At 38.7% G+C, this 21,961-nt stretch overlaps 1 protein-coding gene across 2 annotated transcripts in view; it reads left to right on the top strand.

Moving 5' to 3' along the window:
• Window positions 1–21,961, top strand: part of CHODL (chondrolectin) — a gene marked incomplete at both ends in the record, with an annotated part of 87,034 nt that overhangs the window by 44,984 nt on the left and 20,089 nt on the right. The window contains one exon of one of the 2 annotated variants that reach the window (XM_079766297.1): window positions 21,717–21,795. The exons of the other annotated variant lie outside the window; for it this stretch is intronic. Coding sequence (XP_079622423.1) covers window positions 21,717–21,795 — 79 coding nt within the window. Of the gene's footprint in view, window positions 1–21,716; window positions 21,796–21,961 lie in introns of those variants that run through there. 2 annotated transcript variants of the gene reach the window in all.

The following is a 21,961-nucleotide window of genomic DNA, read 5'->3' as shown; positions in this document are numbered from 1 at the left end:
CAGAGAGGCAGTGGTTTGTTTGTTTTCTAAGTTGTTAGATGTCAAGCAATTTATCTGGGTCCAATCTCTGATATATGAACAATCCTTCTTTGAGCATGCGTTACTGGAATTGTGAGTAATGGTCTGATCGAAAGTACATCTTTTGAGACACTTAAATTTAGCCAGGCTTGCTGCTTAGATTGTTATTTAAATATTTTCAACCTTTAATGTCTGTAAGGCTTGTGCTGATTTCTTAGTGTTTAGGAAGTGGCTTCTAGCACAATCAAAATGCCTATAATTTCAAAGAAATTGGAAAACAATCTATTCTGACCTAGAGTCCAAACAAAATATCCCAAAGTAAGGATCATTTTGTCTTAGTTAGTATTTACCAACCAAATAACAGAATGTTACAATGTCCAATTTTCCCCTTTGTCTGTGTTGGGACACAAAGAACATGTCTCCATTAATGCAACCAACAGGATTTGGGTATCTTAACATTGGTGGGCTGAGCCTAGACGTAGAGGGCATTAGTAGGAAAATAGAAGAAATGAAAATGCTAGGGTAGGCTTGGGTGTGAAGGGAGCCCAGCTGAGATTAAGTATAAATTTGAACAGCAGTGGGGTAAACAAGACCAGATCTAAGAATCCAGGGGCATTGGATGTAATTACAGGTATGTATCTTAAAAGCCACCAAGCATAGGCCACAGAGATTTCAATTAGCACTGTGCCAATACAGGGGTTTTTATTTATAAAATCAAGACACTGGAACAAGGACTGAGCCCAGTCAATGGGAAATGGGTCAAGTCCAAATGAATTTATTCATCAACAAAAATAATGCATTTGTCAGGGCATAAGCAGGGCAGTCTTCCCACCATAGTAAACTGAATTGGACTGAGAAAGTTGGGAGAAGAGACAGACTCTCGTTAACTGAATCAGCTAGTTATTTCTTCTCCACTGGGAAGGGTTCAAGCTAAGATTTCTAAGCTAAATGGGGGGAGGGATGGCAATTCTCTCCTCAAAAATGTTAAGGAGCCTATGATCACTGAAATTGTTTTTTTTTCTTTCTATCTATGGAATCTAATACATTTGCAATGCCAACTTTATCATCACCTGTTTTCTCTCCATATCCATTTTCCTTAAACTTTCAATGGCTTTAATTATGATTTGTATTACTACATTAGCCCAGGATTCTCCCTTCTTTGCCTTGTAAAGTTTTATTTATCCATTAAGGCAGTGGTCAGCAAACTCATTAGTAAACAGAGCCAAATATCAACAGTACAACGATTGAAGAGCCACACTCAAGGGGCCAAAGAGCCGCATGTGGCTCGCGAGCCACGGTTTGCTGACCACTGCATTAAGGGAATGTTAAAAGTCACCTCATTTTCAAAGCTTTACCGGGTCTGTTGGTGATAGTGAATCACACCTGTCTCTGAACTTCCTGTTGCTTTACCTCTATGCAGTACTTCTTTCATGCCATGGCTCAGTTGGTTCTGTATTTTTTCGATTAAATTGTGTGGTTAGGATGAATAGAAATAAATGACCTCTTAATTATCTCGCTAGCAAATAGTTAGAATCAATAAATGTTTGTTCAATCAAGTTACGTGATTATTTACACAAATTCTAAGTCTCACCCAGAGAGTCACATATTGTTCTCAGATAGGTTACCTGGCCTATCTTGCCCCCAGTACTTGATTTGTAAATAGGAGGACATCTAATATCACTGAATTTATAGGTTGATTTTATAGTTAAGTAAATCATATAAGGAAAAAATAGGAAAGACAGTCACTGGCTCAACACATATTAATTGAATGTGTAAAGTTTGCCAAGCACTCTTCCAGGCTTCATCATTCGTTGCTAAAGGAATCTCTGCATGGCCAGCTGAGCACAGACAGCATTTGAACTTTAGCCAGTATCACACATGACACAGCCACCTAATATCCCTGATTTACCGCACAGACCAGCCTCACATCTGCCTCTGCTGTAACTGTGTTGTTCGCATGATACTTTAAAAAATAGCGTGAAAATGACAAGAATGTAAAATTGGTCATACTCGCCCCTCTCTACCTTCCTTTATTCCCCTTTTTATTGTTTTTTAAATCTTCACCTGAGGATATTTTCCCATTGATTTTTAGAGAGAGTGGAAAGGAGGGGGAGGGCAGAGAGAGAGAGAGACAAAGAGAGAGAGACATCAATGTGAGAGATACACAAGTGAGGCATGTGCCCTTGATTGAATGGAACCTGGGGCCCTTTGGTCTGCAGGCCGGAGCTCTATCCACTGAGCCAAACAAGCCAGGGCCCTTTACTCATCTTTTGATGGGGATGATTGTTACACTTCCCCCATAGAGTCGATGTGAAGACTAAATGAGATAATCGTGTCAACTGCTTGGACCGTTTACCTGTGTATCGCAGTAATGGTTAGCTCTCCTCTTAGCTATTATTGCCTGGTTGTTGCAAAGCTGCTGAGGGCTGGTGCACACTGGAAGCCTGACCCTTCCTGGCCCTCCACTTTGGATCTAACCTCTGAGATTTACACTCTGGACACACATTGGTATAGCGTTTATGTTGCTCTCCTCGAATTGAGAACTTGGACTGCTGTGCCCTTCTTGAATAGGCCCCACTCTCCAAACCTACACGTTCCTATGATTTCAAACACGAATGGTATTTATAGCATTTGGGGTGAAGGCTGAGAAGATTGGAGGGTATGGACAGAGTGAAATATTGAAGTTAAAATTGTTGAAGTTTAATAGTTTCTTTTCATTAACTTCTCAGAATAGGTATTAGTTCTCTTTTCAGTTAATATAATACCTCTGCCTGACTTTATTTTTTTTGTGTGTGTGTTAGGGCTGCGTTAGGAGTGTTGATAAATATACACTATTTCTTTATTAGATTTTACAGGTGTGTTCACTTTATGAAAATAAGCAGACAGGAAATTTATGATTTGTGCACTTTTCTGTCTATATGCTATACTATATAAATTTTACATTTCAAATGACTTGGATAGAAGTACAGCCTGGTGTTCTTTACATTATAGGACTGATTTTCTGCTAGCATGAAACATTTTTGCACACCCACGCACATATTCATTTTTATGATTTGTGTATTGCATAAAATGGTTTTTGTTAGTCATGTAATAATTCTAAGTATGCAATTATTAATAGGTAATATATTTCATTCGAATTAAACACATATATGTTCACTTAAAATGTAATCATCTGTAATTGCCCATCATTGGAAAAAATCTGGTAAACTGATTATGCAACTTGGTTTGGGACTATTATTCCATTTAACATTTAAACTACTTTTAGTCCGAGCCGGTTTGGCTTGGTGCATAGAGAGTCAGCCTGCAGACCCAAGAGTCCCAGGTTCCACTCTGGTCAAAGGCATGTAGTACCTCAGTTGCAGGCTCCTCCCCAGCCCGGACTCTGGTCAGGGCGTGTGCAGAAGGCAAACAATCAGTGTGTTTCTCTCACATTGATATTTCTCTTTGTCTTTCCCTCTCTCTAAAAATCAATGAAAAAAATATCCTCCAGTGAGGATTAAAAATAAATAAATAACTAAAGTACTTTTATAGACATGCAGACCTTTTTATATTGTTAATATAAATAAAGCATATTTTAGCAATTACATTTTTTTAAAATATATTTTTATTGATTTCAGAGAGGAAGGGAGAGTGAGAGAAACATCAACAATGAGAGAGAATCATTGATCAACTGCCTCCTGCATGCCCCCTACTGGGGATTGAGCCCACAACTCAGGCATGTGCCCTTGACCAGAATCAAACCTGGGACCCTTCAGTCCACAGGCTGATGCTCTATCCACTGAGCCAAACCAGCTAGGGCAGCAATTACATTTAAAAAAGTTAATTTATTGGAATGATACTGCTCAATAAAATTGTGTAGGTTTTAAGTGTACAGTCCTATGCTACATCTTCTGTATACTGTATTGTGTTCACCACCGAAAACCTCCCCATGTAAATTGCTTCCCATGCCATGTTTTTTTCTTAATGCACATCTATAGTGACAACATGGTGGACGAATAAGCCAGCAGATGGTTTCATCTCAGTGGCTGCATCGTGGATGCATCATTAGTTTCATGTCTGTGCTACACAAGGAACGCTGGCTTTACTGTGGGCATCTGGCTGGCAGTTCCTTGAGGGGTTTTCACACACATCCTCCAAGTATCCCAGCTGTGTTTGTAGTTCCCTGGTGTCTACTCTGGCATGAGAAGGTGCTTATGAGCCAATCTAATTCTCTTGTTAATTCTGTGAGCAGCCAGGACTCTTAAATCCTAAATCCCTAATATCTACCCTGAATTCGTTCTTTTGTTTAAATTGGTTGATTTGCAAAGTTTTTTTTTTCCCTTAAGCCTTTTCAATGAGATTTGGATTATTGTGAAACAGAAGGTGTTTTATTTCAACTAAATACATTGATATAATGAGATAAAACATACACAGGGTAATTAAATAATGAGTCCACTACTAGAGGCAATCGCAAAGGTTTTATTGTTTTGTGTTTTAGCTCACCAAATAGAGGCGAAAGCACAGTTCTTAGCAATGCCTTCCTAATTTACTATACAAAGACAAATCCTTTCCGATTACATATCTGTAAAGTATATTTGGGGGAGGAGCTCAAGAGTTTCTCTAAGAATCTCCTGAAGCCCCTTGGAGTTCCAAGGGAAGTATAGTTAAAACAACAGACACCAAAAAAAATGTCTTTGTAACACGATAGAGCATTGCTACAAATAAAACTGTATAAATTATAAATATAAATGTGTGAAAATAGGAGAAAGTAGGGAGAAGTCAAGAACAGGTGAAATCTGGTGATATATAACTTTCGCTTTCTCATGAGTGTAGATTGATGGTTTGACACTTATTATGGGATTGTCTATTAGTGAAATTTTCTATGATGTATTACATAACAACCCCGATATGTCAATAGCTTACATCAAAAAGCATTTATTCTTTATTTACAGGTCTGAGGCATCTCTTCTATGGGCTTTGGGTGCATTTAGGTGTGTTCAGTATACCTGTCACTCTGAGATACAAGCTGAATGAACGCACGCTAACTAGGGCATATTCTTGTCACAGCAGAAGGGACTAGATAAGAGGCCAAACCAAAATACATGAGCATGTTTAAAGCCTCTGTCAGAATTGGTTATATGTCATACCTCATCATATTTCTTTGGTCAAGGCAAACCACATAATCAACCCAAACATTAATAGAATGGAAATGTACACTTCTTCCCTGGTGGGGTGGTGGAAATGAATATGTGTGGTATAATTATAAAATCTTTTAAATTATTTGTTCTTTGGAGAACATCCAAAGAAAGACTTTCCTTTCTTTCACCCACAAAATATATTTACCCTGCGCCAATGAAGACTCCTTCCTCCCCTCAAAGTTTTATGCTTTTATGGCATCAGCCTTGAAGTGCAAAATCTTATAATAACCTCTATACATATCTGCCTCTCCTCCCCAACCAACATTCAGTGGTGAAATAGGACAGGATAATCTCCAAAAATGTGTAGTTTCCTGGTTACCCACATCTGGCCCCAAAGCCAATGTCATAAATTTTACATTTTCCTTTAGGCAACTACCCACTCTTGGTATCTATTTCTGTATTAGTTTGTATTTGCTGTACCAGTGTTCTGTAACAATAGATTGAAGCATGCCAGTAGCCCACAACACACAATTAATCCCTACAAATGATCCTGTGGATTGGCTGTGGGGTTCTTCTCTAGACTGTCGCTCGGGATTGGGTTGGTGTCACCTGTCTGTTGTCCTGTGACCCAGACTGAAGGAGTGGTTGCCACATGGTAACTTCCTTTCTTTGTGGAGAGATCAAAAGTGAAAGAGAGCAAGACAAAGCACCCATGAGCATTTTATGTTTTTTCCTTGGATATGGCCTATGTCACGTTTTCTCACATTCTGTTGGCCAAATTAAGTCAGGTGGCCAAATAAAAATCAGTGCAGTGGAGAATTTTATTTCTCCCATAGAAGGTTCAAGGGGAGAGTAAATATTTGTGAACAAAATACAATCAGCCTCAAATGATTAAGTGGTTGTAGCCAATTAAAAAGTAGTGGAATTCAGGGGGAGGGAGAGTGTCTTCAGTTACCCAAGGAGGAAACCATTACCATTAAAATATCCTCCTTTGTTTCCTTGGATAATTGTGTCCGAGCCATTCAGGGTCCTCACAGTTCTACTTTCACACAAAATTTGCTAGAAAATTCTTTGAGAGAAAAGCACTGTGAAAAAGTGGAACCATACAATATAAATCATGCAGATTGTAGGCCACAGATACTTATTCTTTTATTATGTTGAAAAGATTATTTTCAATGAGACAATCATGCATTTCAGGATTACAGAATTAGCATTATTAGTTCCTGGTGAAATTGTGACCTTTGAAATTATATAGCTTTATATTTCTGTGATTACTAGAAAAAGTGAGTGAAATACTCATAAATGCAAAGAAATTAACATAACAGAAGGTTTATCTCTAGTATTATTTTAAAAATAAAAAGCTTATTTAAGAAGATTGGAGTTAAAAGGTGGGTTAATAAGCCTCTTAATAACAGCATTATGCATTAAAATACCAATCGAGAGGATAAAACATGTGCCTATGATCCATTGAGTAAGCAGTTATAATAATTTTGGCATAAATTATGTCATTATTGAACAAAATTATTTTTATGGTAATGACTTTCCCAAAAGAACATAAATACAAACTGCTCGAAATACAAATACTTTTTCTTATCTTATGATTTTTCTTTCACTTACCCTGAGACGATCTTCATTTATTCCTGCACAGGTGTTTCAGCCTTCATAATGACTTTCATTCAACTCAACAAACATTTATATAACCCCAACCATTGACAAGACACCATGGGGATATGAAGACAAAAATGGCCCTTGAATTAGTGATATTGTAATTCACGGGGGAGAATATGTCTGCTGTACTTTGTCTTTGAAGAAACAACTTTACCCAGTTTTGTACATAGCTTTACATTTCTGTGATTACTGGAAAAGGGAATGGGAAATAACTAAACAGAACTCAGGAATTTAGACTTTGATTACTTGGATTTCATTATCTGTTATTTTAAAAAGTACTAATCCATGTTACAATAAAGCAGCAGTACTTCTAGTAAAGATTTGGACAAGGTAATTGTCAGCTTCTCTCCCTGCCAGCCCACTAAAGTATTCAGTATTTTTGGTTCCAACATCATGAAATGACACTGCTTGGACAGTGCCCTGAAGTGGACTATTTTATAACCTATTCAGCAGAAATAATTTCCATGGCTGCCGGCCTTCGGGCATGTGCTCATTCTGTGACTTGGCACAGCCGTCCTTTCTTCCATTTGACTTAATTTGAGCATCTTCTCCAGCTATGCCTTCCAGTGAATGCCCGAGCCTTTCCGAAAAAAGGTGCTAGAAAGAGCATTGGACTGGCCATTTGGATCGCCAGGTTATAGCTCTGGGGACACGACCCTGTGGTTCTGTCTTACTTTAGTTTTTAATCTACTAAAATGAGGATTTGAAATCTATTTTTTCAAGGTCCCTTTCAACTTCATTTCTTCCTCTGTATATCGATTCCCTTCTTAAGTCTCTACTGCCAAGTATAGGAAAAGTCATCTAACTTCAGAATCACAGAACCTGGCCTCACACCCTGCTTGCTGTGTGGGCTTTGGTTTCCTTATCTGTAAAAGAGGGACAATGATGCCTTCATCTCAGAGTTGCTCAGAAGAGTAAACTAGCTGGTCAGTAGAGTGGTTAAGATGCTGCTCAGTTCAGAGCACCCGTCTTCCCTTTTTTTATTCCTTTCCATGTGTACTCATGCTTACCCATTTGCTCCTCTAGCCATTATGAAAGGTCCTGACTAGGTGTTGGGAAGGCAGGAAAGATGGGAGATCCAATGGACTTCTGGTTGGAAAGGCTGTAGGTGAATAATGGCTCTGACTGCTTGGTGACCCTGTCTTATTGGGACAGGAGAAAGCTGGTAGTTTTATGTAAGAACATGGTGGGGAAGTCTAGCTATACTGTGGCATAGCTAGAATATTTCTGTCTTAGCTTAGCTGAGACACTCCAGCGATGGTCTATCTGGAAATTTATTTCTTTTTAAAAAATATATATTTTATTGCTTTTATACAGAGAGGAAGAGAGAGGGATAAAGAGTTAGAAACATTAATCAGCTGCCTCCTGCACACCTCCCACTGGGGGTGTGCCCAAAACCAAGGTACATGACCTTGACCGGAATCGAACCTGGGACCTTTCAGTCCACAGGCCTACGCTCTATTTACTGAGCCAAACCGGTCAGGGCGGAAATTTATTTCTTAGAGAAAAGCACTGCTGATGTTCATGTTTACCGAACTTCAAATTTCTTCCCCATTTGTTTACTACCAGTCCTGTTATTTACTTATTTTTTTCTTTAAAATGATCTAAATTATTCACTAGGAGTAATATCTGTAAGATCATGTTTTTGATGTGCTAATTTTGTTGATTTTGTAATACACATCAAAGTAAATATATAACCATTAAAATTTTAAAAATCTGTATTTCACCTAAAACAATCTCAGTAATCTTTGGGGAACACTGGCTTAGTTTTGGTTAGAGATGGCGAATTGTTGTGTGATAGGTGAAGGACTAGGTATGTGGAGTGGGAAAAGGATGTCTTGGGAAACAGCAGTTAGTGGAGACTCCAGTCTTTCCCCTTCATTTGCACAGGAGAGTTTTTTCTTGAGAGGTGGTTTGATGTTGTGTTATGAGCAGGCTCTAGGGCCTGGTGGCTTGGGTTGAAATAACAGCTGTCATCTTTAACCATGTGTGACCTTGGCCAAGTTACTTACCATTCTCATGCCTCAATTTCCTTATCTTTAAAACTGGAGATAATTGAAAAATTTGAAAACATTTATTTGTAAAGATATATGTTCCCCTATGTTTATTGGAGCATTATTCATGGTGGCCAAGACATGGAAATAACTGAACTGTCTTTCAATGGATGATTAGCTAAAGAAGATGTGGTAGATATATACAGTGGAATACTACTCAACTATAAGAAAAGATGAAATACTGCCATTTGCAACAACATGTATAGATCTTGAGAATATCATACTAAGTGAAATAAGTCAGGTAGAAAAAGTCAAGCACCATGTGATTTCACTCATATGTGAAATATAAAGTAGAAAACAACAAATGAAAAAAAAACAAGACAAACAAAAAATGCTTATAGACACAGATAGCAGTATGGTGGTTACCAGAAGGGAGGTAATAAAGGTTAAAGAGCGTCAAATATAGGGTGATGGAAAAATACTTTGGATGGTGAACACAATACAATATACATATGATGTATCATAGGATTTTACACTTGAAACATATAATTTTATTAACCAATGTCACCCCAATAAATTGAATTAGAAAGTACATTCCATAAAAATAAAATCAATATTAACCATCTAAAAATATTAAAAAAGTAAAAATGGAGAGAAAGTATCATATGACTTTTGTGGGGATGAAATGAGTTAACATGTATAAACCTTTCAAAACAGTGCCTGGGACATAGTAACTATAAGCTGACATTATTCTTCTTCTTCTAAGGAAGTGAGGACCAAATTAACCTCAGAATCTCCAATAAGATTATCCAGGATGAAGACCTAAGTTTAGCAGCCCAACTAATATTTTACTAAAACACCAAGTCAAAATTTGGGATCTTTTTTTTAATAAGATAATTTGGCCTTAGTTCATAATGGTTACCCTACTTCTGGTAAGACTTTATGCATTCCCTTTTCTGCTCCTCTCAACTGCCAATGAAAAGATTTCATATTCAAAATTGTATTATTTATTACTTTATACTGTGACTTATAACAATAAATCTATCAAGGTTTAAAAGTTTAAGTCAATAAAATACTGCCTATATTCTGACCACAACTTTCAAAAAAACACATAATGCAGAATGCATGATATTTTAATTCTTTGGCAGTATATTGAAGAATGATATTCCAAATTGTATTATTCGCACAATGAATCAATAGAGCTGAACTCTTAAAAACGTTGGGATAAAGAAAGTGATTTTCCATGCTCAAGGCTCTTGCTTAATTGTGTGCATTAATGTAAGTGCATGAAAGCAAATCACACCTTATTTTTTAACTTTAAAGACAATAAATAAGCTATTTTTTTTAAAAGTTAAAATAAATATGTATCCTCATTCAATAATCTACTTTCTCAGAGTTGCCCCGTGGTGGGAAGTGGGTGTTTGCCCAGATGAATGGAGACTGTTCTCCATAGAGGGTTACTTGTGTAGGTAATCATGTTTCTGGAAGGGTGTCAGGTGACTTCCTTAGGTGTGTAGGAAAAGGAACCAAGAGTATAAAACATTTTATTTTTCTTGGCATGGCTGGTGGTTAAGCAGAAAAGAAACACCTGTTTCTGGTATTGTTTCCTGGCTTCTTACCTCCTTTCCAATCTTTCATAGGAATATAAGTATATACTCAGGTCACTTTTGATGGGTAACTCATGAAGTAAGTGGTTATAACCATTTATGCAACATCTGGGATAAAGATAACACCAAAGAAGTGACAGGGAACAATGTATCCCTTCATCTTTGATGCCCCCAAAGGTTCCCATATGTCTGATGAAACAGGGTACAAAGTGAGTTATTTATCAGCATGTGTCACTGGAAGGCAAGGTGGGTTTGGCTCATGACTTCCTCTCTCAAGGCTCTTTTATTAAATAAAATAGGTAATATTGGTGTTGGATGGCAGTAAGACACACCAGACATGGTTCTGATTCTGAATGAACTTACCTTCTGGTTGAGAAGGTAAAATATGTTCATGTCAGCAGTGATTTGTGAGAACTGATAGTACGAAACCTTCTGCAAGGTGGATTGTATTCAAGGACTAAATGAGTACATTTTATCCATTTGGGGAAGAAAAGAGAGAGGTTTGAGATGGCTTTTCTTTTTCTTTTTCTTTTTTTAAGGAAGTATAACCAGTGTGTAGGGTAGGTATAGCCAAAGAGACCAGAATGGAAGGGGGAAGGAAGTTGTAGAAGTACACAGAAAGGTCGGAAAACATAAATAAAGATTGTTGGTCACCTGGCTGGTTGTGCTGGCTGATTTAGGAGAGTAAGAAGTGTAATGAATCTAGAAAGGTATAGAGGGTGAAATTTTAGAGGGCTCTGAATGAACGACAAAATAATTCCAAGTTTATTCTATCAGCCCGAAAGAATAAATTGAAAGCTTGTGAGCAGTAGAATATGTAAAAACCTGTGCATTGTTGTTGTTTTTTTTTAAGCAGGAACTGTTGGTGGTAACAATAAGCAAAAATTTTCTGCTAATTTTTGTATTATATTTTCTACAAGTATATTTGTATTAACAGTGGAAACAAATTAAGAAATTAAAATAATGAATATATGAGAAATCTATATTTCAGACAAAACAATGTGTTAATGGGTGTATAGGATAATTAGATGTATTGGGGTTGGGGAAAACTAAAAACTAAATCCCAGGTAACTCTTTGGATTGACTTGTCTATCTTGAAGTTCTTCCTATTATTGTCTATGAACTCTTAAGAGTTACTTTATGTCATAAAACAGTTATGAAGTGGAAGTCAGTAGGAATAATATGATCAAAGACTTTCTGAAAAAAATTGAAAAATCTGCCACACATGCAACCAACTGAATGTATTCCACTTACAATAAATTAGGTTTCCTAAACAGGTTTCCTACTAAAACTTATAGCATTTTGTTGCTATGACAACCTAGAAGAGCAGTTGGAAACTAGAACATTAAAGGTGAGACAAAAAAGACAAATAGTTCACATTTAGCTAGATGGTATTCCTTTTTAACTTTTATAAATTCAAGGAGGAATTTAAAATTCTCATCATGTTAAACAATGAATAATTCCCCCACTAAAATTATATAAATTTAGGATTGCTGTTACATTTGCATCCTTTGTTGCTTCTTAAATAAGATGAATGACCTCTCCTCCGTTTGATCTGAATCCGAAAAGCCTTTTTAATCTATTTGAGATTTGATTGCTTTGGGTAGATTCTGAACATTTTGGCCCTTCGCTCAGGATAGTAGAACTATTTACTGATTGAAGCTATGGTTTTCAGAGTGTGTTTTAAGAATCCTAAGGGTTTCACAAAATATCTCTCTGGTTTCTTTGGAAGGAGGCAAGGCATTATGGCCACTTGATTTAGGTGTTTTCTCTTTTTTTTAAGTTTCACTTCAACACCTCACTAGGAATCGCAATTGCGAAACAAAACGTTTGGGGTGATTTGATAAAAAAAATTATAAAAATGTTTTAAATCTGAATAATTTTCACATGAATTTCAGATAACCATTTGAACATAAATGGCACATTTTTATTGATAAGACATCCTCAATAAAAATGTGGTTATATTAGAATTCAGAAAGGTAAAATGCTTGTAGTCTTTAAAAGAATGGAAAGATGAACATTTTGGGGGGATTAAAGATGAACATTTTGGGGGATTAAAGATGAAGGCATCTTTAATCCCCCAAAATGTTCATCTTGTTATTCCCCAAAATGTTAATCTTATTATTTCCTGTCTCTTCTTTTAATTATATTATCTTTATCTCAGATGTTACATAAGCGGTTACCAACTACCACTTCCTGTCATTGAAGTCAACATTTATTGAATTGCAGGATATTTTATAATTTGGTAACTGCCCTAAAGGAGATTGATGTTTACATTTAAAGAGACATAATGTACCCAACTAACTACTGAAGAACTATAGTGATATAAAATAAATAAGAGGAGGAAAGGCTTTTTCTGGCAATTAACAAAAATAAACTTCATGTAGGAGGTGATAGTCAACTGCATATAAAATATCAAGGTGTGAATAGGTACTGCTCTGGGCAAATTAGGACTTTGCCAGAAAATAGAAATGTGTTCTCACCATATTCATAGAAGATGTTAGTTATGGTGGGATATAGCTGTGTGGAGGTAGAGAAACAAAACGTAGACTCTCTAACATTATCTTTTAAGAATGCTCATTGGAATTTTACTAGTAGATTCATGTTCACTCACTCTCATACAAAAGAATATCTACAACTAAAGTGAGGGTGATTCCACAATTTCTGCAAAATAGGAGTGGCATGTTTAACCTAAGATTCTAAAGTGCAAGTGGCATAGGTTACACTGGGAAACCTCCTCCTTTGCAAGCCCGATATCCTTTTGCACGGCAAAGTAAGGTTTTGGTGGCTCGTTGAGAATTCTCGAAGCATGATTTCATCTCTGCCCTGGAGTAAGGAAGGGCAAAGGAGAGGAGACTGTCCCTCCTGTGCTGATGTAGTTATGGGAGGTCCCTCTCCACCCTCCACTACTCGCATTCTTGTGAACTGAGAAGGACAAAGGAGAAGTTTCAAAAGCTGGCTGCCGGTGAAGGTAAAAAAACAACAACAACAACTTAATTCACAGATTCCTTCATTTTTTCATTTATTTATTTGACAAATATATTATTGTGGGGTATAAAACCACAGAAATTTACAATCTAGTGGGGAGAGACAAACATTAAGCAAGTACACACTTTTAATAGAATAAATGTAATATGTGTTCAGTAAATGTTTGTTGAATGAATAACAGATGCAGTCAGAAGAACAAAATGAGGGAGGAATACTAGTAAGTAGCAGTCAATTTGGATTATGTGGTCAGGGAATGCCTTTCTGTAGATCTAGGACAAGTCGGGGTCTTGGCTGCTTTTCTGGTCATCATAAAGAGTGTCTCAGCACCCTGAATATTCACTTGGTTTAGGGAAAACAATGTAGAGTCTGGGAGAAGATCTCAAGGCCCTAGTGGCCCTCGATATTTTAGAATAAGCCACGTGGAGTAAGGTGTATAGGGATGGGTTGATGCAGATGGATGGGGAATTGATTAGGGGAATAAAATAGTGAAGTCCACCTTTTTCCTCCATTTCATTCCAAAAATAAATACTTTTTTCCAAATCATTAGAATTACATGCTAAGGAGCCCCAGTGGAGATGAACCTGAATTCACAAAAATTATCCTAGTCCTATATTAAGAACTTTATATGATTTTTGTATTATTTCATTCATACATATTTAAAAAATTATTATTATTTTAAAAATATTTTTATTGGTTTTAGAGAGAGGAAGGGAGAGGGAGAGAGAGATAGAAACATCAATGATGAGAGAGAATCATTGGTCGGCTGCCTCCTGCACGTCCCACACTGGGGATCAAGCCCACAACCTGGGCATGTGCCCTGACCAGCAATTGAACTGTGACTTCCTGGTTCATGGGTGGATGCTCAACCACTGAGCCACGCCAGCCAGGCTAAACATTATTATTGATAAGAAATCATTACTCTTGATTTTTTTTAGTCTCAGATTAAATGACTCCTATCCATTAGAGGATAAGAGGTACTTAGCTAATACATTTACAATGATTTCTTGCCTCTCTAATGTCTTGAAAGCTGTTGAAAAATAAGTCTGCTTTATGAATCCTTGTGTCCACTTTTTGGAGAGAAATATTATGGCACCAATAACATGGTCAATTTATTTATTTTTGGCATAAAGAATTTGATGGTAGAAATGTACTTACTTTTGTTATTTTCCCCCTTTCTGTTCAGATTTCTTTTTAAGGGGCATTTTTTTTTTGGAAAGCAGAATATTAAAGTTTGTTATAGGTAAAGGTTAACTTTTTTTTTTTTAAGTGCAGCCTACAGGATAAAGAGACTTTTATACTAAAAAAGCTAATACCTACGAGTTACCTAACAGTTTGTTCCTCATTATTCCCATAATTTCCATTTCACATGTTGCAGTGTACACATGCATTTGACACCTGAGCCATTACCCTTAGAAACAGTGTACAAACAGGTAGCGAAGTGACAGATGTACCTCCAGAAGGATATTTAAATTGATTTCTTTGGTCCTAATACTTTTGTTTTCCCCTAAATTCCCTCTAACTTAATATGTCATTCCACATGACCCAGTTTATTGCTATGATGGCTGCTTTGGCACTACTGTTTTCTAGTCACTGGATATATTTGGAAACACTGAATATTTGTGAAAACCATAACGGCATGTTTTATGTTTTGTTGGTCTTTAGCTATTCCTCTTCCTGGTTCAATTTCCTCTTTAGTAAAATGGAGCACTTTTATAGAAAAATGTCTTGGCTCATCAAATATTCATTTATAGCTTTACGGTCTCTTAACTGAATTTTCTTTCACACACCTTGGCACTCAGTTTCATTTTGCTTTGTTTGGATTTTCTGTTTATGTGGCGTCTGCAATATGTCCATCTGTTATGCAGAGAACTATAGAAATGTCCAGGACTGCTATTTTCAGATTAATTTGGAAATCAAATATTAAGAGTGTAGCCATTCATGATAAATCAGCATCCTTTTTATGGAAAGAAAGAAAGAAAGAAAGAAAGAAAGAAAGAAAGAAAGAAAGAAAGAAAGAAAGAAAGAAAGAGAGAAGGAAAGAAAGTGAAGGAGGGAGGGAAGGTGGAAAAGAGGGGGAGAAGGGTGGAGGGGGGAAAAGGAAGAAAACTAATACTAGATTTTCCTAACTTCAGAAATAATCTAGCTTAGTGATTTCCACCTTCTTTGAGTATGAAGCCTTATGTTTAATATGTTTCCAGGACACCACATAATAACAATTGTTTTTTCAGTAACTAGTGACCAAAAATATGTGGAGAAAACATTTTATTGATTTTGTGGCATTTTAAAAATTAAACATACATTCATATACATTTGGAAAGTTATTGCATATATGTAGATAACATATGACTTATTCTGGTTGGGGATAATTCTTAATGTACATAAAGATTAAGATTAAAAAATTCATGAAATAACAAGTTTTTCTGGGGCAGAATGCAATCCAGTTGGGAAGCATAGAACTTTTCCAACTCATTCTTTTTCTAATCAAAAAATGAAAACAAAAAAAAGTTTATAAAATTGCCCAAGATTATATTAACTAAAAATTTAAATTTATGTTCCTGCTAGCCAAGTAATTTCAATCACAATACTCATTGAGGAGTTTGTTAGTTACACAGCTACATAATTCAGGCTGAACACTTGAAGCTAGTATAACTTTAGCTTTGCCTTTTTTAGTTTAATTATCTCAATTTTGTTTTGTTGTATTAATGTATGTTAAGACCAAACTTTGTAACTAAGCAACATAGAATAAAATTATAACAATAATTTTATTCTATGCTAGAATTATAACAATAGCACCTGATTACTTTAAATTAATAAGGAGGCACTACAAGAAAATTTTAACTTATTGAGTTGATATTTAATTAGAAATTCATATGAGTCTTCAGATTTGAGATGTGTCTCTGGTAATTGAGTTTCTTAAGAATTTTTAACTCATCACCTGAGTGGTCAGAGCCTGTAACAGACTCAATTTAAATTTTAAATGACAGGAAGTATGTTTTTGCAGTGTATATAATTCTTCATTAAATTTCCAGCAGCATTATGAGCAGTGGCATTCTCTTACATGACCTGTGCTAAAACTTCTGGGATTGTGAGGAAGAGCGGACTGGCTTTCGAGGTAGGTCATGTGTTCTGTAGCTCAGACATGTTTTCAAAAGAATAAGCAAACCTTGGGGCATTTGGCCAACTGCCCATGCTTGCATTTGAGCCAGGAACATGCCCTCACAGATGCCAAGGTGTCATTTATGAAGAATTTGGAGGAAAATCTTTGGATTCAATGCTGTCTTTCTGGAATTATTCAGAATTAACCATTATTCAGAAAACAAAAACAAACAAAAAACAATATAGCAGTTTTTGCCTACTGCCAAAGTGGTTATATAGTAATGATTTTATTTTTTCACTTTCAAATTATTTTATTATTACCTGTAATATTGTTGATATGTGCTTAGAAGAATAATTAACCATCATTAAATAAAGTGTAATAGAATGAATAAATTAGTTAATATTGGATTCTATTAACATTTAAAATATCCTATATAGTAAAAGCCTAATATGCTAAGTGTCCAGTCAACTGTTCAACCAATCAAAGCATGATATGCTAATGATAATGCTTGCTATGATGTGCACTGACCACCAGGGGTCAGACAGTCAACTGGTCGACCAGTCGCTATGACGTGCACTGATCACCAGGGGGCAGATGCTCCAACCTGTAGGTTAGCTTGCTGCTGGGGTCTGGCCGGGACTGGGCAAGTTGGGCCGGACATACCCTGGAGCCCTCTCACCGTCTCTTCCTGGCTGGCCAACCTCCCGCATCTCTCCTTGGCCTCAGTCGTGCACCGGTTGGGTCCCTCTGCATGGCCTGTGCCCTCCTTCAGTCCAGGATCTCTTGGGGGATGTCGGAGAGCCAGTTTCGGCCTGATTCCGCAGGCCAGGCTGAGGGATCCCACTGGTGCACAAATTCATACACCGGGCCTCTAGTATTAATATAATAATTTCAAACATCGTAACAAATCTCTTTTAGAGCATTGCCATGAACTTCATGTTTGTATCCTCTCAAATTCATATGTTGAAATCATATCGCTAATGTGATGGTTTTAGGAGGTGGGGCCTTGGAGAGGTAATTAGGTCATGGGATTAGAGCCCCCATAAGTGGGACTTTTGCCCTCATGAAAGGGATCCCAGAGAGCTCACTCACCCTCTTTCTATTACGTGAGAATATAACCAGAAGTCAGCAATCTGCAGCCCAGAAGAGTGTCTTCACCAGAACTGAGCTGATCTCAGATTTCCAGCTTCCAAAACTGTGAGAAATAAATTTCTGTTGTCACTAAGGCACCCAGTTTATTATACTTTGTTATAGCAGCCCAGACTCACTAAGACAGCCATATTCCCTTCTTCTTGCTCTGGAACACGTGATGAACCCTGCTGGGCCTGAGGCTAACCACTGTCCAGAGTTGCCCAAGTGAGAAGCCACTGATTGCAAATCAATTCCTGGAATTCAGAGCGTCTGCCCTTGAGACTTATTAATGGACACATGAAACAGATACTCACTGGGAATTGCAAGTATTTGAGAGGGAATGGGGAGACTGAAGGAGAAATTTGTATAGTTGGGGAATGCAGATTCCATAGTATTCTATTAAGGTCCCTGATGTCACTTTTCCAAACTTTGGATTCCAAATGTTGCTCAATTGATGTTTCAGAGCCTCTGGCGACTCAGCACTTGATTCATGCCAGAGATTTCCTTGGGATCACTCTTTTTAAGAAAAACAAACAAAACAAAACAAAACTTTTTTTAATTGACTTCAGAGAGGAAGGGAGAGAGAAAGAGAGACAGATTCTCAGTGATGAGAATCATTGATCGACTGCCTCCAGCACACCCCACACAGGAGATCGAGCCCACAACCCGGGCATGTGCCCTGACTGGGAATCAAACCCTGACCTCCTGGTTCATAGGCTGACACTCAACCACTGAGTGTCGCCAGCCAGGCCTTGGGGTCACTCTTATCGAGATTACCTTCCTATTTGGGGCTTGAAGAGATGTTTTTAAGTTGCTGAGTCAATGTTGAATTCCTTATCTGAATCAGTGAAGTTCTGATTTGAATTTTTTTAACTGGGCGCAGAATCTTGTGATGGACTTCTCTCCTTAATGCCAGTCACCAATCACGTGGCCTGGTCAGCCTTGGTTTCAAGGCCTCTGAATACCCAGCCCTATGCATGGGCAAACTTTCCTTACCCAACCCTAAGGTTACCCTTGGGGGATCCTATAATTCCTGACTGATATGAAAACAGTTCTTAAACTTCTCATTTTATTCCATTAATTGTGGAACTGAAATGTTTGTTATGAGAAAGTCATTTGTCTCTGCTGATACCTTATACATTATCTATAGGGGGGAAAAAATAAAAGTCACTTGTTAAAAAAATTAATGAACATTTGTTGTTTTACCCCTAATGCCCAATAACTTTATATTTTAAAAATAATTTTGTTGAAAATGTATGTTGTATATCTCCTACTACACTATATGAAAAAAAATTGTTTGAGCAATAACCCCAACCTGCTCTCCAAAAGGAATATCTAATACCACTCTTATTATTCTTTATTTAAGACTACCCAAAATGTGCTCTCTGAATTTAGTGATGATCCATCCAGATGTTTTCTAGTGATGCAGAAATAAAGAAAAAGAGTTAGTCTTATCAGCTAAAAGGGCCTTTAATAATTTGTTTTCCCTGGTAAGTCAAACAGCTGTCTGAATAACTGCGAGCAGCCCTGGTAGACCAGTACGACCTTTCTGAGTTGATAAAATCCTAACTTAAAGAAACTACTATATTTTTAGAACATGTGTACAACCCTATTGAATATGCAGTTGTTATAATTTGGAAGGCAAAAACCATGTGGCTCCCCGTGGCCAATAATTGCTGCAAGGACTTGTTGGCTTTTCAGAAGTCAGAGACCTTCGGGCATGTTGATATGTAGGAAATTATACCCCGTGCTTATGTTGTAATCCACTGATACTCCTTCCCATGATAGCCCTGGGCTCCCCCGATATCCAGGAGTAGTATGTCCTGAAAGGAGAATGAAGCTCCCATTCAGAATCCTAGTGGTGCAAGCATTTGGAGGAGTAACGCAGGCCATCAACCAAAGAGGATCGTCATCCTCACCCTGGACGGCTGCTAGAAAATTCCTGCAAAATTTCCACATTCCTCTGTGCTAACCATGACACTCCGTTCACCCTTTCGCTGTAGCATTCATACACACAGTCATTATTACGTGTCTTTCTCCACATTGGACTGCGAGCCCCTGGAGCAGCTCTCTGACCTCCACACCAGTGACACTCTTGGAAAGGGCTCACAGGGCTGAACAATCCTCCATTGCCTGGAGCATTTATCGGTTATCCATTGTCCATTCACAAAGCCCAGCAATGCTTGTTTCTTTTGGACATTTAGCTAGTGGTGAAATTCAAAAATCCATACCCTCTACAAGATTTATCTATTGCCCATGACCTGATATTAAATATGTATTTTTATGGTTATACAAGGAAAAATTTAAGTGGTAGACATCATTATAATTATTTTGGAATTCACCTCTCTTGAGCAGGGTGTATTTAGTAATATTTAAGGCCTTTCCAAGTACTAAACTTTCTTATTCTACAAGACTTGTCCTTGCTGTAGCAGGATTAACCTTTTTCAAGAAAACAGCCCAACAGATGTTTACAGTGGGCTTGTTGCTTATGAAAAAATAAAGACAGGGAGGTGTTACAGGGAAGTTTACAACCCATTAAAAACAAAGGAATTCAACAAACGTTGGGGGCGCTTAAAGCAATATAATGGCAACATACCAAGTCTGCTGAAGTTCTTAATATATTTTATTGATTTTTTTACAGAGAGGAAGGGAGCGTTAGAAACATCGATGAGAGAGAAACATTAATCAGCTGCCTCCTGCACACCCCCTACTGGGGATGTGCCTGCAACCAAGGTACATGCCCTTGACTGGAATCAAACCTGGGACCCTTGAGTCCACAGGCCGATGCTCTATCCACTGAGCCAAACCGGTTAGAGCTGATGAAGTTCTTTATGAGAGCATCCTCAAGGTTCTTATCACAGACCATAGAAGAAACTCATGAACTTTCTTTCCAATGCTCCAGAAAACCTTACCATCCTTGGATGGACTGTTTTAATAAAGATTCCTTAAGGTTATAGGAAAAAGCCCCTGCAGATTTTAGAGCGAATCTTGCTTCTAATGCACACCATAGGTTCACTGAGAGGTGATTGCAAACAAATACAGACATTTATATCCATGAAATTCCCAAGTATCCAGAATATTTATTTTGCCTTGATGTTTTTCTCTGGAGGTGCAAAGACTACGATTGAACCTGATTGGGAAAACCGTGCTTCAAATGTTCTTTCAACTCAACTCCTGTGGCAATTTAGTCAAGCCACCTGCTTGGAAGTCATCTAGTTGCAGAACCCAGGTTGGGGGAAAACCTGCCAAGTTATATAATTCCCTAAGCAGGTTTTGGCTCCCACTCCGCCAATCCATCTTAAATAGTGGCTCGTGCCCTGCATCTAGCAATACATATGATCAAGCAATTTAGCACAAAAAGGAAAGGCCCCACAACTTGGCATCCCCGTGGACATTAATCTTTGAGAAAACCAAATGGGTCCAACTTTTGCCAGAGTTTAATAGCGAAGCTGTCACATTCTACACAAATGACTCCGGAGTCCGTTAGCGAATGGCAAGACGAGATGGGGGAGAGTGGAGTGGAGGAGGTGGGGCTGCTGAGTGGACTGTTTTCAAAGTGGCTCCAGTTTTTAGGGGAGGGGCCGGGATGCTCCGCACCGCACCCGAGGAGACGAAGTAGTTAAAAACCGTTCCTAGCGACGAGCCTGAACCTCAGGGTGTGGGTATATAAGAAGCGTCTCCAGCGCAGAGCTGCTGCTGCCCGGAGACCCGCGACCGGGGCGCACGGACTCAGCCCCTCACTCGCCCGGAGGCCTGGGAGACGATCACCGCGGGCCGGTGGGCTCTAACCCGGGCTCCTGCTGCGTCACCTGGGACCCACACTCAACCCCCCAACTTCTGTCCCCTCTCTCCTTAAAGGCGCATCCTCCTCCCCGCCGGAGTCGTGCGCTCCAGCCCAGCTCACCCGCGCGCGGCACCAGCGCGCCCGGCGCCAGGTCCGACCAAAGGCGATGCGTGCAGGGGACCGGGCGGCTGGGCTCGGACGGCGGGAGTAGCGCCTGTGGGGAGGTAGGGAGGCTCAGGGGTTAGAGACCGGGCTGAGGCCGCCTTCGCTCTGTGCAACACCTGCTGCCGCCGCCGCCGCCGCCGGGCCGCGATGAGCCGCGTGGTCTCGCTGCTGCTGGGCGCCGCTCTGCTCTGCGGCCACGGAGCCTTCTGTCGCCGGGTGGTCAGCGGTGAGTCTGGGGCCACCCGCTCGCCAACCAGACGAGCAGGGATCTGGGACCCTGGGGCTCGCGGGCGAGGGCGGGGCGGGGCAGCCGGTCCCAGGGTGGACGGTCTCCCCGGGGTTGGAAAGCTGTGCGGGGTAGGGAGCCGGGTGGAGGCCTGGGAAGCTGGATT

This window comes from Cnephaeus nilssonii, assembly GCF_951640355.1.
Source record: "Cnephaeus nilssonii genome assembly, chromosome: 3".
Classification (NCBI taxonomy): Eukaryota; Metazoa; Chordata; class Mammalia; order Chiroptera; family Vespertilionidae; genus Cnephaeus; species Cnephaeus nilssonii.
This window is presented reverse-complemented; position numbering and strand designations above follow the sequence as displayed.